The 14,343-nt window shown below is 50.1% G+C and overlaps 1 protein-coding gene across 1 annotated transcript; it reads left to right on the top strand.

Annotated features, from left to right (window-relative positions):
- Positions 1-3,736: 3,736 nt before the first annotated feature.
- On the top strand, positions 3,737-13,851 carry CALML4 (calmodulin like 4; the record flags this gene model as incomplete). Its single annotated transcript, XM_080930293.1, is given in 6 exon segments — positions 3,737-3,755; positions 3,758-3,849; positions 3,930-3,960; positions 7,996-8,136; positions 10,092-10,280; positions 13,530-13,851. Coding segments are annotated over 6 exon segments (570 nt in total). The 3' UTR covers positions 13,628-13,851.
- Positions 13,852-14,343: the final 492 nt, after the last annotated feature.

Consider the following 14,343-nt stretch of genomic DNA (forward strand, 5'->3'; position numbering starts at 1 on the left):
CCTCAGATGTCCTTTAGGAACACTAATCACTTTATTTCTGAGACAGGGTCTTTAATTGTCCTGGAACCTGTCCATTAAACGAGGTTCACTGGCCCGTGGGCTCCAGGGACCTAGCTGTCTCCACTTCTGCCTGCCTAGATTATAAACATGCACCCCACGCCTGACTTTTTTCTTTTTTTTATGTAGGTGCTGGGGGTAGAACTCGGGTTCTTGTGCTTGCAAGGCAAGTACTTTAGTGACTGAATCGTCTCTCAGCCCTAAGAAAACATTTTAAAATACTCACCGAAGCAAGTTTTTAGGAATAGCAAGTTCCTGGAGCCTTGGGCCACCATGTGCCTCTTAGACGGCTGATAGGAATGTCACCCTGGAAAGCTATCTGAATGGAGCCTGGCTTCATCTCCCTGGATTTCTACCACCAAGCTTCTAGAAAACTGGTTCCCAGAGTACAACAGGTTGTAGGAGAAACCAGAACTAGTCAGAAACTGGGGATGGGTCCTGCAGGCCACTCTGATGTAAGCTCCTTTGGGGACCGCCACTCCAGGTCCTGGCTACGCAAGTGTGGCCCCCTAATGCCGCTACGGCTTCTTCTGGAAATGGGGCAACAGGGTATGTGGATGCCTGTCCAGGCTGTCCCCAGTTCCTCACTGCTCAGCACGTGTGCAATCCACGTGACTCCAAGGCAGCTGTAATGGTGCCATGAAGGTGATGATTATGAACAGCCGGAGGTCATCTGTTCAGTTCTGAGGATGAGGTAGTGACGCAGCTGTGTTTCAGGGACCCTACAGGACGTGTCTTCTCTGCTGCTTCCAGCCTGTGGTGGGACCTGGGCCCTCCCTGTGTGGTGTCTGGATTGCTCTCCTTGAGTTAGCACCTACCCCATCTGCTGTGTGACCTCACCTAAGTCCATGGAGCCTACTTCCGGATGGAGTCCCTTAGGCTCCAGGGACACTAAGCCCTGAAACAAAAGGATGGATGGGACAGAGGTGGGGAGAGCAAAGTCTGAGGACCACTTCTTGCCCTTCCACTCTTGACCCAGCGGGTACACGGATGCTTGCCAAGACTCACTTTCCTGGGTATGGGGGGAACAATCTCAGATGTAATAATATGTCACACCCCAAATCTGTGAAAGGCAAGAGCCCTTGGCTAGGGACACAGTTCCATAAGAAAGTAGCAAGAGGAAGACCATTCCTTTGAGAGCAGGATTTAGGGAGACAGGGCTGGGGTCAGGAACTTAGTGTCCTGTGGTCCAAGCTGAGTTTGAACTTCTTACCGGACTTACAGGTATGAACAATATGTCTGAGTTACGCAGTGCTGTGATCAAGTCCAAGGCAGCTGACCTGTATCCTGAGCACCTACCCCCATGTAACCTAAGACACTCCCGAAAGGCTCTGCTGGGGCTCTGGTTGGCATCCCCACAAACAAAGTAGCCTGGGTGGGGAGGAAGGGCCCCTTGCCTAAAGTCCCTTCCACAGGGAGGGATGTCTGTCCATAGAGGGGTAAAAAAGGTGAAGGAAACAGCAGAGCCGGTGATGTCCAGGGGAGGTGCAGATCCCCAGCCAGGAGGGCCAAGTTTCAAGTATAAAATGAATAAACTCAGTCCCAAGTGGTGCTGGAGGGGTTTCCTGCTACATTTCACACGGAGGTCGCGCTTGCAGAGTACTGCGCAGCCTGGTGGGTGTACACCATGAGCCACTTGCAGTCCAGCCCTGGAGAGGGTGTCTAACCAGCCGAAACAGCGTGAGACAGCCCCTTTCACCTACAAACAGAGGGAACTGAGTGTGGCTGCAGAATCTGATGTGTATTTGGGAGGTAGAGGCAGGAGGATCAAGAGTTCAGAGCTGTCTTTAATTATACAGTGAGTCTGAGGGAACCCTGAGCCACGTGAGATCAACACAGCATGGATGGGTGCTGGAGAGGGATGGAATGAGCATTTACTGTGCTTGCAGAGGACCTGAATTTGGTTCCCAGCATCTACCTGGGGTGGCTCACAACTGCCTGTAACTCTGCCTTTAGGGGATCTGACACCCTTTTGCGGTCACTGTGGGCAGCTGTATGCACACAGACAGGCAAATACACACATAATTAAAAGCATAGCTTTTACAATGCTTCATACAGATTCACTGAGGTCCTCCTCATAGATCCACTACTCCATAAGTTACCAGAACAAATCCTGAAACCCAATGGTCCAGTCTGTGGAGTTCGCCAGAAGGTGTCTGGGCTGCCACGTGCTGGCCACTGGAGTTCTGGTCTCTAAAAGGGAAACCGAGTTCTGACACACTTCGAGTGACTCTTACCACACAGTTTTTGGGAGTGGAGAGTTTTCCAGCTCTGTAAGTGATGACATAAATAATGTTCATAAAATCTATACCAATGAATGACTTAGGACAGTCGCACGTGTGTGCACGCACACACAGCAATGGGAACAAAAACAAAAGGGAGAGCTGACCGAGGGTCAGGGTGCCCTTAGGGGCACGTGACTGACCCCAGTATCCAGTTACTGAAACCCAAGAAAAAGTGTCACCTGCCTCTGAGCCCTTCATAAAGGTAGGGTATTTGGAGCCTCAGCTCTGTGCTCACCTGTCAAAAAGTACTGCCCACATCCCGTACTCTCAAACGACCATTAAACTGCACCCTCCGGCCTTCCCTGCTCCCACCCTACCCACCCCCCATCAAACCTAGCCCCAACTATACCTACTTCTCCATACCTAGCACCCAGCCATGTCTTGACCCCCAACCACACCTACCCCCAACCATTCCTACCCCATCCTTACCTCCATCCACAAAGGGGTCAGAACCTCAAGGTTCTCAAGTCTAGAGGTAAGAAGAGGTGGCTCGGAGAAAATAAACATTCCACATGGAGGGGTCAGGGCCAGAGGGAGGCCATGAGTTCATGTGACCTCACCTCTTTTCCTCTGGTACCTGTAGCCTTTGGCAGTCCCTATTGCTTCTGTATTATACACAGCCTATGTGACCACATGTAATGACTGACAAGTGGGCCAGCCTGGATTCAGCACGTCACAGGCAAACCAGCCACAGAGTGTGGATGAGGGAAAGATTTCCAGACCAGTCTGAGAGCCTAGTCATGCCCAGGGCCCAGTGGCAGATCTGGGAGTCACCTTTCTTCCTGTTTCTCAGGGGAGGGGAGAGGCATAGAGGGCTGAGAAATTCAGAGTCAGCAGCTTATAGTACTGGACTGGGCAAGACCAGGAAGGGTGAGGAACTTCCTGCCTGGGGAAGTCAGGTCAAATTCCAAGGCCCCTGAGCAGCTAGCTTAAGATTCCATTCGGCTCCAGCACCCAGTACCACCCCCAGCCCCTAGGAAGTAGAATTGGCTGTGTCTTCCAGCAGCCCATAATGCATCTGGTGAGGAAACCGAGGTATACAGGAGACAATGATTTGGATCGCTATCTGCAGTGCATCTCCCGTGGAGAGCCTCTTCTGGAGAGACAGTGTGTGTGTGTATCTGGCTCCTGCTCTCTGGCTCAGGAGAGAGGAAAGGGTCCCATGACAGGCTCAGACCAGCACACAGTCAGCCCCACCCAGAGCTCCTTTTTCAGAAGCTAGGCTCCCAGGAAGGGACACCCAAATTGTCCAGCTGCTGCAGAGCCCCTGCCGCTAGGGGCAGAGGCCTCCCGGAGAGTCTGTAATGGCTTCCTCACAATCAGCCTTCTCAGGATGGTGGGGGCACCCACTGTTCAGCTGGAATCTGACTCTCATGGCATAGGGCCCAGTCTCCATGGCAGCGGAGGATTTATTACCAGGCCTCCACCCAACTTGGTGGACTTTCGACTCCAGGCTGGAGTAAAGAGAACCAAACACAGTTCCAGGAGCAAGGGGTGTCTGAGGATGGTGAGTGAAAGGCTTTGCCGGAAGGAGGTGGTCAGGGCCCCATCGGAAGCCCCCTCTTGACTGTTCTTTCTCTGCTGCAGGCCAAGTTCCTTTCCCAGGACCAAATTAATGGTAGGTTGGGTTTGTTATTTAATTAATAGCTCCCCTACAAAATGTGTGTCTCATTAGGCAATTTGCTTTGCTGGGTTTTGTTGGTAGGAAGGAAGGCCTGAGGGGCAGACAGCTGGCCCACCCACAGGCTTGGGGCCAGGTGCTGTGGGGCAGCTGGTTATCTGGGGGTGGCCCTGAAGATGACTTCCAGGGATTGTTATATGTCAGTGTGACTTTCAAGCTGGGTCACAAAAGTGCGCTGGTAGTGTTCCTGAGAGCTTGGAAGTAGGTCTGGGTGGGAGGCCTGGCAATGGAGACCATTAACACAGCAACTGAACCAGAGGAGGAGTGGCTTTGTGGTCTGTGCAGACAGGCACCACAACCCAGGGTTACACCCTGGGGCAGGATACTTTATAGAGTTCAGTCTCTGTAAAGCTAGGGGTTCAGCTAGCACCCCCTGCCTAGTTCATTGTGGGCACCTTGTTCTAAGACTTCCCACAGAGCAGAGTTCTGTTTCCCCAAGACCAGAAAGGCAGAATTAAGTTACACAGAACCTGGCCGAGAGGCCAGAGTGCAGCCCAGGACCTCTACCGGGTAACTTCCCTGAGGCTGTGCCCCTAAACCTGCTCCAACCTAGGATGGAGACAGCTCTGATAACCCCCTTCTCATTGCTGTCATGTCACCTTGTCAGTGACACGGAACTGCAGATACACAGGGACGTGCCTTAGAATCCTTGACTCCCTACTCCCCAAACCAAGGCCAAGGCCAGAGACAGCGAGGGCCCTTTACAGCACAGAGCCTAGCCCTCAGTTAAAGCTAGGGGCAGCTGAGATGATTCAGTATGTAAAAGTTGCAGAAGACCCAAGTTTGGGTCCTAGCACATATGTCAGGACTTCTCACAACCACCTGCAACTCCATCTCCCAGGGCTCCTTGGGCACCTGTATTCATGTATGTGCACACAATGGGAAATAGTCTTTGAAGGGGACATAAGCTAGAGGCCACCTGTCACCTCACCAGCCCCACTATGCCTGGACAACAGACTCACTGGCCTCTCCCACGGCTTAAAAACGACTAGAAAGGAAGAAGGCAAGTTCTCTTTGTATCCCAGTGTCCCACATCCAGAAGGTGGCCATTCATATTTAGGGGTTGGGAGCCTGGATGGGGTGGGAGAGGAAAACGCCTTTGGAAGCTGCCTGGCCTTTGAGTCTGTTTTCTTGTCTGACAAGGAGGGACATTGATGCCACCTGATGCCTTCCCTCACTTATTCTTCAGCAAGAATCCTTTCTCTGTGCCAGCCCTGCCCCCAGTGTTAGAAACCGAGCAGTGAGCAGGGAAGCACTGTTGTGAAAAGATGACGTCCCAGGTTTTGGCACCAATGTTAGAAGGATGAAGAGAGTGGGGGGCATATGGCCCATGGAGGTGTGGCCAGGCCTGGGGGCAAGGGGGATGCCTCTGGGGGGCCCATGTTGGGAATCCCTTCCCCCTGAGGGACCAGCCACATGACGGTATAGTACAGAATAGAGTTTATTCAGGTCATGGGACTTAAGAGGATAGTAGAGGCAGAGAAAGACAGAGAGAGAGAGAGAGAGAGAGAGGAATAGAGGAGTAGATAGATGAGTAGAGGCTGGACATGAGCATGTGGAGAGAGGGGGGGAAGGGAAGGGGAAGAGGAGGGGTAAAGGGGGAGAGCAAGGCTACAACAGAGCAAGAGCAAGAGAGAGAGGAGGGGGCAAGCAGCCCCTTTTATAGTGTCAGTCACTGGGGGGGGCATAACTGGCTATTTCGAGGTAACTGAGGGGTGGGGTTTACAGACTCCCAACAAGAACCCTTCCCCCATTCTTGGGGTCACAATCAAGGAGAAAGAATGGGAAGCAAGCGTGGAAGAGGGTTGGGGGCCACACTGAGAGGACAGGAGAGGTCAGGGAGGTGGATGCTCCTGAAGGGGACAGAGGGGCAGAGCCCTCAGGAGAGCCAGGTATTCTTGGGATCTTGTTATCTTGGTTTGGCATAGTAAGGACTGCAGGTATCAAGTGCCCACAAAGCCCTGTGATGCAGGACAGTGCCCAGCAGGCCCCAGAGGTGGCTTCTGGTGGCCTAGGCAGGGATCCCTGAGCTGTAAAAGACCAGAGCTTGGTCTAGAAGGCAGATGGCGGAGTGGGGGTGGGGGCGGCAGCTGGAGAGATTGCAGTTAGAGCACCTGAGACAGGGAGATAGGTTCCCAGCATCGACACTGGGTGACTCAACAACCACCTGGACAGCTCAGGGAATCTGGTTCTGCAGGTTTGAAGAGATGGTTCTGTGGATAAAGGCACCTGCGACCAAGCCTGGCAATCTGAGTTCCCCCCACAGCCCACCACATGGTGGAAACAACTAACTCCCCCACCAGGTATCATCTGACTCCCACACATATATACACTAAAAAAAATAAAATGTGGGCTGGAGAGATAGCTCAGCTACAGTGTACTCATATACGTAAAATACATCTTTAAATAAAATCAAATGTATTAAAATGTTTAAGAAAGGTGGGTCTGTTGATGCTGGAAGAGAACACATATGTCCTCTTGCTCAGAGGCTGGCCTGTTTAATCCTTGCCCTAGGCCCCAGTTATGAACATAGGGGAATGCAGTGTGCTTGTCTGGACAGCCAGCAGATCCTGATCCCCTCTCACAGGCTTCATCTCCTTCTTTGGAAAATGGAGGGATTAGGGGATTAGGGCAGCTCACCCCCACAGAATCTCCATCTGTGAGCTGGGATCTTACCCAAGCTCACAGGTGGCTTGGCTTTGTCTCCAGGCCCCCACACCACCACCCCCCCCCCCCGCAGGACAGAGACAGAACAGAGACAGGACAGAGACAGGCCAGCTTGGCCAGTTGTGCAAAGGCAGCAGCAGGATGAGGAAGAGGCTCCTGCACAGGGCAGAAAGGACAGCAGAAAGAGCCATGGCCAGCTCTGCTGAGGCTCTGGGCACCACCCTTCCTGTATGTTTCATGTAGGGACCAGGACCCTAGGGAGAAATTGAGAGTTCAGGAGCCAGTTCCTGGACATTCAGCTCTGACAATAATAACCCTGCCTGGGAGAGCGTCAGAGAACCACTGTCCACCACTTGCCTCCTAAAGGGGTTCTTCGGACAGAGCAAGACAGTTTTATCAATGTTGCTAAGGTCCCCAGGAGTCTGGCAGCCCTACCAACTTTTGAGTGGCCTCTTAAGGAACAGAGAAGGAAAGGGGGGGACATTCTGGCCAGATGGTACATTCTTTCACAGGAGACCTTGTGAAATTTGGATTTCAGATAAACATTCTTTTTGAGTCTAGGATAGACAGCTCATGTAAAGCCTGATAGATGGTTGGTATGTGCTCATGCTAAGCTAGATCAGTGGGGCTGGGGTGGTGAAGAACCTGACAGCCTACATGGGAGGCTTACAGCTACCTGAAACTGCAGCTCTTTGGTGCCTACATACATGTGGCATTCACTCACAGAATCACATACAAATAAATAAAATAACACAAATAAATCATCAACCATTAATTCATCTTTCTCTGGATTCTATTTGATTTATCAGTTTTATATCTGTATGACCTTTATTTATGTAGAGTGTGTATATGTGTGCACACATGTACTGTGGATGTTAGACAGCATGCAGGAGTTGCTTTTCCTTCTATCATGAGGGGGTCCTGGAGATCAAATTCAGGTTATCAGACTTGGTGGCAAGTGCCTTCTCCCACTGAGCCATCTTATTGACCCTTTTTGTTTGTTTTGTTTTTATGAGACAGCTAGCCTAGGTTAGCCTTTAACTGCTACATAGTGGAGGCTAACCTTGGAACCCTGATCCCCCTGCCTTCACCTCCCAAGTGTTGGGATTACAAGCTCAGGACATGCTCTGTCTATGGGGTTTGGAGATCAGGTGGATGGAGCAAATGAAGAGAAAGAATAGGGAGGTTGGGAAGCTCAATGTTGGGGTGCCTGTTCATCCCCAACATGCGGTGGGGGAGGGGAAGGATAAGAGAAGGGTGGAGTGGGTGGCCGCCTGCTACTGACTTCCTCTTCTAACTGCGCAGAGTACAAGGAATGCTTCTCCCTGTATGACAGGCAGCAAAGGGGGAAGATTAAGGCCACAGACCTTCTGGTGTCCATGAGGTGCCTAGGGGCCAGCCCCACCCCTGGGGAAGTGCAGCGGCACCTGCAGACTCATGGCATAGGTGAGTGGGTTGCCGGGCAGGCTTGTGAGGGCCTAGCAGGTGGAGGCCGTGCAGAAAACTCAGAAGCCTGAGGCGCTGATGAGAGTGCGCTTCACCAGTCGAGACTGGCCATGGATACTGTGTTTCGTCCCACAGGGGACCTTGGTCTCGTGTCCCACATTTGTCACAGCCCCTGAGAAAGCACACTACCACTGGTCCCAGTGGTTCTCCTCTCTGGTTTTACTTGAGACAGGGTCTCAGGTAGCCCAGGCTGGTCTTGAACTTCTGCCTTCACCTTCCGAATGTCGGGCTCACAGATGTACACTACTATACATACCCAGCTCCTATCTTGATGGGGAAACAGCCTTTTGCAGGGGGTTGGCATGTGCTTAGTGGAAACAGCATGGTTGTGTGGGCTCCATCCAACCACATCCTAAACAAAGATGCTGCCCAGAGCCCGAAGGTGCCTGGGCTGGGGGCCAGCAGAGGACTCAAGATCAGAACTCAGTTCTTCTGATTTCATTGGCTGACTTAGACTGGAAGGAAACCAAGCCCAAACATCACCAAGTAGCTCTCGCTGCTGTCATTAAGGGAGACTTCCTTTCTTGACTGGAACATATGGGACCTTTATAATCAAAACCAAGTTGTGTTTCTTTATTTTTAGGAATTAAAAACTCAAAGAGAGTGCTGTCTGACACCAGGGGGCTGAAACCTGAGCTCCCTGTTTTACACTCTGAAGGGACAGGAGCTTCTCTTTTCCTTAGAAAAACCAATTTGTTGTGCAAAGTGGTGTGAGGGTCCTTGTCATGTTCCAGGAGGGTGAACCCTAGCTATGGGAAGGTAGATGGAGCGGTGAGGCAGAAACAAGGGCTTGAGACTCAGACATCTTTGGTGGATCTGGTGGCACCCAACAGGAAAATGGACACACTGGCCTGAACCAGGATCCCTCCATTTTGGAAGCATGGAGAGAGCTGAGTAGAATACCCCAACTGGTCCCGTGCCATGATCAATACTCTGGGTTACTGTCTCCTTAGCGAGCAAGATTGAGGGAGGGATTAATAATCATCATGTCTTGGTTGTGCCCCCTCCTCTCCCTTCCCCCGTTGCTATGATAAAACATGACTAAAGCAACTGATGGAGAGAAGGCTTTATTTTAGTCCATCCCGGTTCGAAGCACCTGATCACATGGCCAGAAAGCAGCAGTAATGAATGCGTGCATGTTAGCTGAAGCCTAGGCTTAACCAGACTTTGATACAGCTGGGAATCCCCTACCCTAGGGAATGGTGCCTGCTGGGTTTAGGACCCAGGACAAGGGACTGAGGTGCATATTTTACATACCAAAGCAGACCTGGCCTCCCAGTTCACCCAGCATCCCTCAGTCTCTACCTGGCATACCTTGCCCCCAACCCTGAACATTTCAGCCCAGGGGTTGGGCTGCCCTTCCCCCAGAGGCTCTTCCCTGTATAATCCAGACATTTTGATCTCTCTTCTCCTCTCTCTGCAGGCACACCCTTTCTCTCATTTTCTTCCCCCTCCCCCAAGTCTCCTCATGGCGACTACCCTGGCCTCAATCTTTGGGGCCAGAGAACTCAGCAGAGAGCAGCTTCTCAATAAATCTGTCTTTTATATAATCTAATCAGGCTTAAATTGGTTCAGTTCACAGGCAGAGGCAGAGAAATAGCTACCCAAAATGGAGGTGCCTTTCCCATTATTAACAATAATCAAGGTGACCTCCCATAGGTAGGTCCCACAGACCTTCACTGAGATTCTATGTTCTGTTAAGACCACATTGCACCTGGTTACTGAGGATACTGGGAGAAAGAAATGGAGACTTTGTATCCAGTGAATGGCCCAGGTGGGTTCAGGAGGAGGCGCTTTGTCTGCTTACCATGCACCGCCTTGAGAACTAGGTAGCTCTGGAGCTGGCTCCCCTCAGAACTCTTCCTTCCGGCTCACTGTTTTGTGGGGTTTCCTAGACAAGCATGGAGAGCTGGATTTCTCCACCTTCCTGACCATTATGCACACGCAAATCAAGCAAGAGGACCCAAAGAAAGAAATCCTTCTGGCCATGCTGATGGCAGACAAGGAGAAGAAAGGTTACATCATGGCTTCCGAGTTGCGGTCGAAACTCATGAAACTGGGAGAGAAGCTCACTCACAAAGAAGGTAACAGTCTGGCCCGCTCTGAGCCATCTGGGAAGGGTTAGGGACTGTGGGGAGGGCAGTGTTGTATAGCCCACCCAAGGCTGTGCAGACGGAAAAAAAAAGCCCAGAAGCTTGAGAACAGCTGAGTGCTGACTGGAGTTTAAGGCAGGACCAGAGGGGAGAGGTGGGAGTGGGCCAGGGCAGAGGGTCAGCTCAGAGAAACAGGGGCTGCTGATGTCATGTGAGCAGCTGGGGCATCTGTGGGGATTCAGTTTGTCCAAGCTTTCACTGAAGATCTCAAAGTGGCCCAGAATGGCTAGCAATGCAGCCATTTTTGTTTTTAGAACTCTACTGGTGTGCTCATCGAATGTCCGCCTTGTAGGTGCTAATGTGTCACAATGTCAGAGGCATAGCAGGGGCTAGAGAGATGGTTCCATGGGTAAAGCTCACCCCACAAACACAAGGATTGGAGTTTGGACCCTGGAACCCAAGTTTAAAAAGAAAAAAGCTGGACAGGTGTGTGTGGCTGCCCATAATTCCAGCACTCACTGAGATGCCAGGGAAAGCTGGCTAGCTAGACTAAATCTGAACTGTGCACTCTAGGTTCAGAGAGACTCTGCCTCCAACAAAAGTAGAGAGCTATAGATGGAGATACCAGATGTCAACCTCAGGTTTCCATATATAGGTGCTGGTGCACCTGCACATGAGCCTCCACACAAAGGAACAGGTATACACACGTGCACATAAGCCATACATACTAAAAGCTATGACACAGAACACACTGTCAACACGAGTTCAGTTGGTAAAAGGGGCCTGCTGAGTGGGGATATGGGAACTTTTCAGGGGTAGCAAGAGAAACTTATCCTGGCCACAGAGTTATGAGGTGGCCTTGCCTATGACATTTCTTGCTTCAGAGCAGGATGAGGACCTGGACCTTGTGAGAATCTAGGTACAGGCATGGGCCATTTGCACTGTCTTTTAGCCTGCTAACACTGTTGGCAGCTCTGGTCCCAACACAACTGTACACTATGATCTTCCCCTAGTCAGCATCCAAAGCCAGAGTTTGCAGGTTGGCTGGCTAGCTTGCCTGGGGTCAGCGTGAGGTTCAGCTTAGGCACAAAGGAACGAAAAGGTTCCAGTACCCACTGATTTTTAACTTTTAGCCAGATCACAACTAACGAGGGCAGAGGTTTCAGTTTGAACTGAGTTTGAATCCAGGCTCTTCCTTTAAGGAGCCCTTTGGATGTGTTTCTTCCCATTGTTATGAATGAGGTTGTAACAGGTATCCTTGGGGTTCTCCAAGAACTAGCTTTTGGGGGGGCTGCAGAGGTGGCGTAGTGGTTAAGAGCACTGACTGCACTAAAGGTCCTGAGTTCAAATCCCAGCAACCACATGGTGACTCACAACCATTTGTAATGAGATCCGATGCCCTCTGCTGGTTTATCTGAAAACAGCGATAGTATATTTATATAAATAAAATACATAAACTAACCAACCAACCAACCAACATCCACAGCTCCACCAGCCTGCTTAGATCTTGTCTGTACTCATGAAGGTCCTGAGCAAAGCCATTTTTAAAAATGGTGCCTGGCAGGCAGATTCAGCTCCCAATTTCTCTCAGCTGGAAGCATTTACTGCAACTGCTTTTTTCATGTGTCCTTGCTTCGGACACCATGGCTCTGCTGGTGGACTGCTCTCTGAGGTGGTTAGCCATTCTGTCTGCAGTGACATTCAGGCCCCTGGACTTCCCTCATGTTAACCAGCAAAGGACACTGGGAAGGAGCTGATGGAGACTGGTTTCCCTCCTGATTTCAGTGGAACTGGGGGGATCCAGAAGAAATGTTCATTTCAAAGCATCTGACCCAGCACAGCTCCCAGCTATAGTGTTACCCTCTTCTGTTCAGCTCTGGTCTGTCTCCAATGCTGGAGCAGATACTTGGACCGTTCTCAGTGGCTGGCAATTTACTAAATGACTGCAGGTTAGCTTTCCCATAAAAGATGCATCTGTCTTCCCAGGCTCACAGAGCACCCCTGGGTTTAAAAAGAGAGAACTACATTCTGTCTGTCCGACAGGATCTCACTATATAGACCAGGCTAGCTTCAAACTCAGAAATCCACCTGTCTTCTTCCCCAGAGTTTTGGGAGTAAAGCTTTGTACACACCACCAGACCTGGCTAAATTAATATCTTTTAAAAAGCAATTTCAATTTCAAGAAGAGTTTACTTGGCAGGTGTGGTGGCATAAGCCTTTAATCCAAACACTTGGAAGTCAGAGGCACTCGAGTGTGCACATGTGTGTGTGCATGTGCACGCACGTGCACACACACACACACACACACACACACACACACACACACTCGTGCGCGCGCGCGCCTGTGGAGGGCAAAAGATGGGCATCAGATGCCCTGAACGGGTGACAGGCAGTTGTGAGCCTACATCTACCGGCAATGGGATTAGGGTTCTCTTAAGAGTAGTTTGTGCTCTTAACTGCTAGGCCATCTTTCCAGCCCCTGAACAATGTAGTTTGATGCTTTAAACTTCAGTTGCAGTTGGATTTACTTTTTGTCTGTGTACTGACAAGATGCATTTTTCAAATGAATGCTAGGGATCCAACTCCAACCCAAGGTGCATGATGTCCATGTGCTCTTCTCATCCATCTCTTCTGTAGTGAGACTAGAGTAACAGTCCAGACTAGAGTAACAGTTCACTTGTAGACCAGACTACAGAGTAACAGTTCAGTTGTAGACCACAGAGTAACAGTTCACTTGTAGACCATAGAGTAACAGTTCACTTGTAGTCTATAGAGTAACAGTTCACTTGTAGACTACAGAGTAACAGTTCACTTGTAGACTATAGAGTAACAGTTCACTTGTAGACTATAGAGTAACAGTTCACTTGTAGTCTATAGAGTAACAGTTCACTTGTAGTCTATAGAGTAACAGTTCACTTGTAGACTAGAGTAACAGTTCACTTGTAGACCAGACTATAGAGTAACAGTTCACTTGTAGACTATAGAGTAACAGTTCACTTGTAGACCACAGAGTAACAGTTTACTTGTAGACCAGACTATAGAGTAACAGACTGATCCTCACCAGCCCACTCTGTGCTCATAACCTGGGCCTAAAGAAAGTTCTGGGTTTGTGTAAGCAGATCCTCCTCCCATTTTGATTTGCATCCAGTCCATGGGAACAGTCTATCAGATTGTCAGGGAAGACATCTGGACACTAACCTCAGCAGATCCAAACTGAAACAGTAATGTGATTTATTGCAGTGGATGATCTTTTCAAGGAAGGGGGCATCGAACCAAACGGCCAAGTGAAATATGACACGTTTATCCAGAGGATCACCCTTCCTGTTCGTGACTACTGAGGGAGCCGGGATCAAGGGAGCAGCAGATGAGAGCCTCTGGGGTCTGAAAACCTAGACCAAAGGTTTTTGTAAGGGAAGTCTAGAAATGGCAAATGCAACAGTAAGACCATATGGCACAGTCACTGCAGGGGATAAATACCAATAAACAACGTGGCCATGGTATTGGATGCCTATAATAAGAGATCTTGATTTTGGTACTAACATTAGTCTAGCCCTTTGCAGCATGGAAGGGCCTGTGATATGTAGTCAGGGTTGTGAGCCAGTGCTGGCTCTGCAATGTCACCCCCTCACGCATTGTACTTCTCAAACCCTTTGGACCTCACAAAGAAGATTTACTAGAAAATAAATGGTTGTAAATTTGAGAGCCTGTGAAATTGGTGTTTCTGTGGTAGTGTTTCTCTAAAAAACCAGTCTGCCAGAAGACCAGGCTGCTTCTGGGTGCAAGAACAACCCTCAACATTTCAAAGATAAAGCCACGATTGGCTGGGAATGGGCAACAAGCACAGAGTGTGTGCACACTCACACACACACAGCACATGTACACAGACACACTCACTTTTCATAGCTCTACAATCCCACTGTTAAATCGCCAGTCCCATCTCACCGGCCAGACCAAGTGCAGGATGCTTTTTCATAAAAAGTGGAGACAAACATTAGAGAGGTGAGCAGTGCGAAGATCCAACTTTGTGTGCCACACCAAACAGGCTGGGAGGCCT

Source organism: Micromys minutus (assembly GCF_963924665.1).
Source record: "Micromys minutus genome assembly, chromosome: 16".
In the NCBI taxonomy this organism is placed as follows: domain Eukaryota; kingdom Metazoa; phylum Chordata; class Mammalia; order Rodentia; family Muridae; genus Micromys; species Micromys minutus.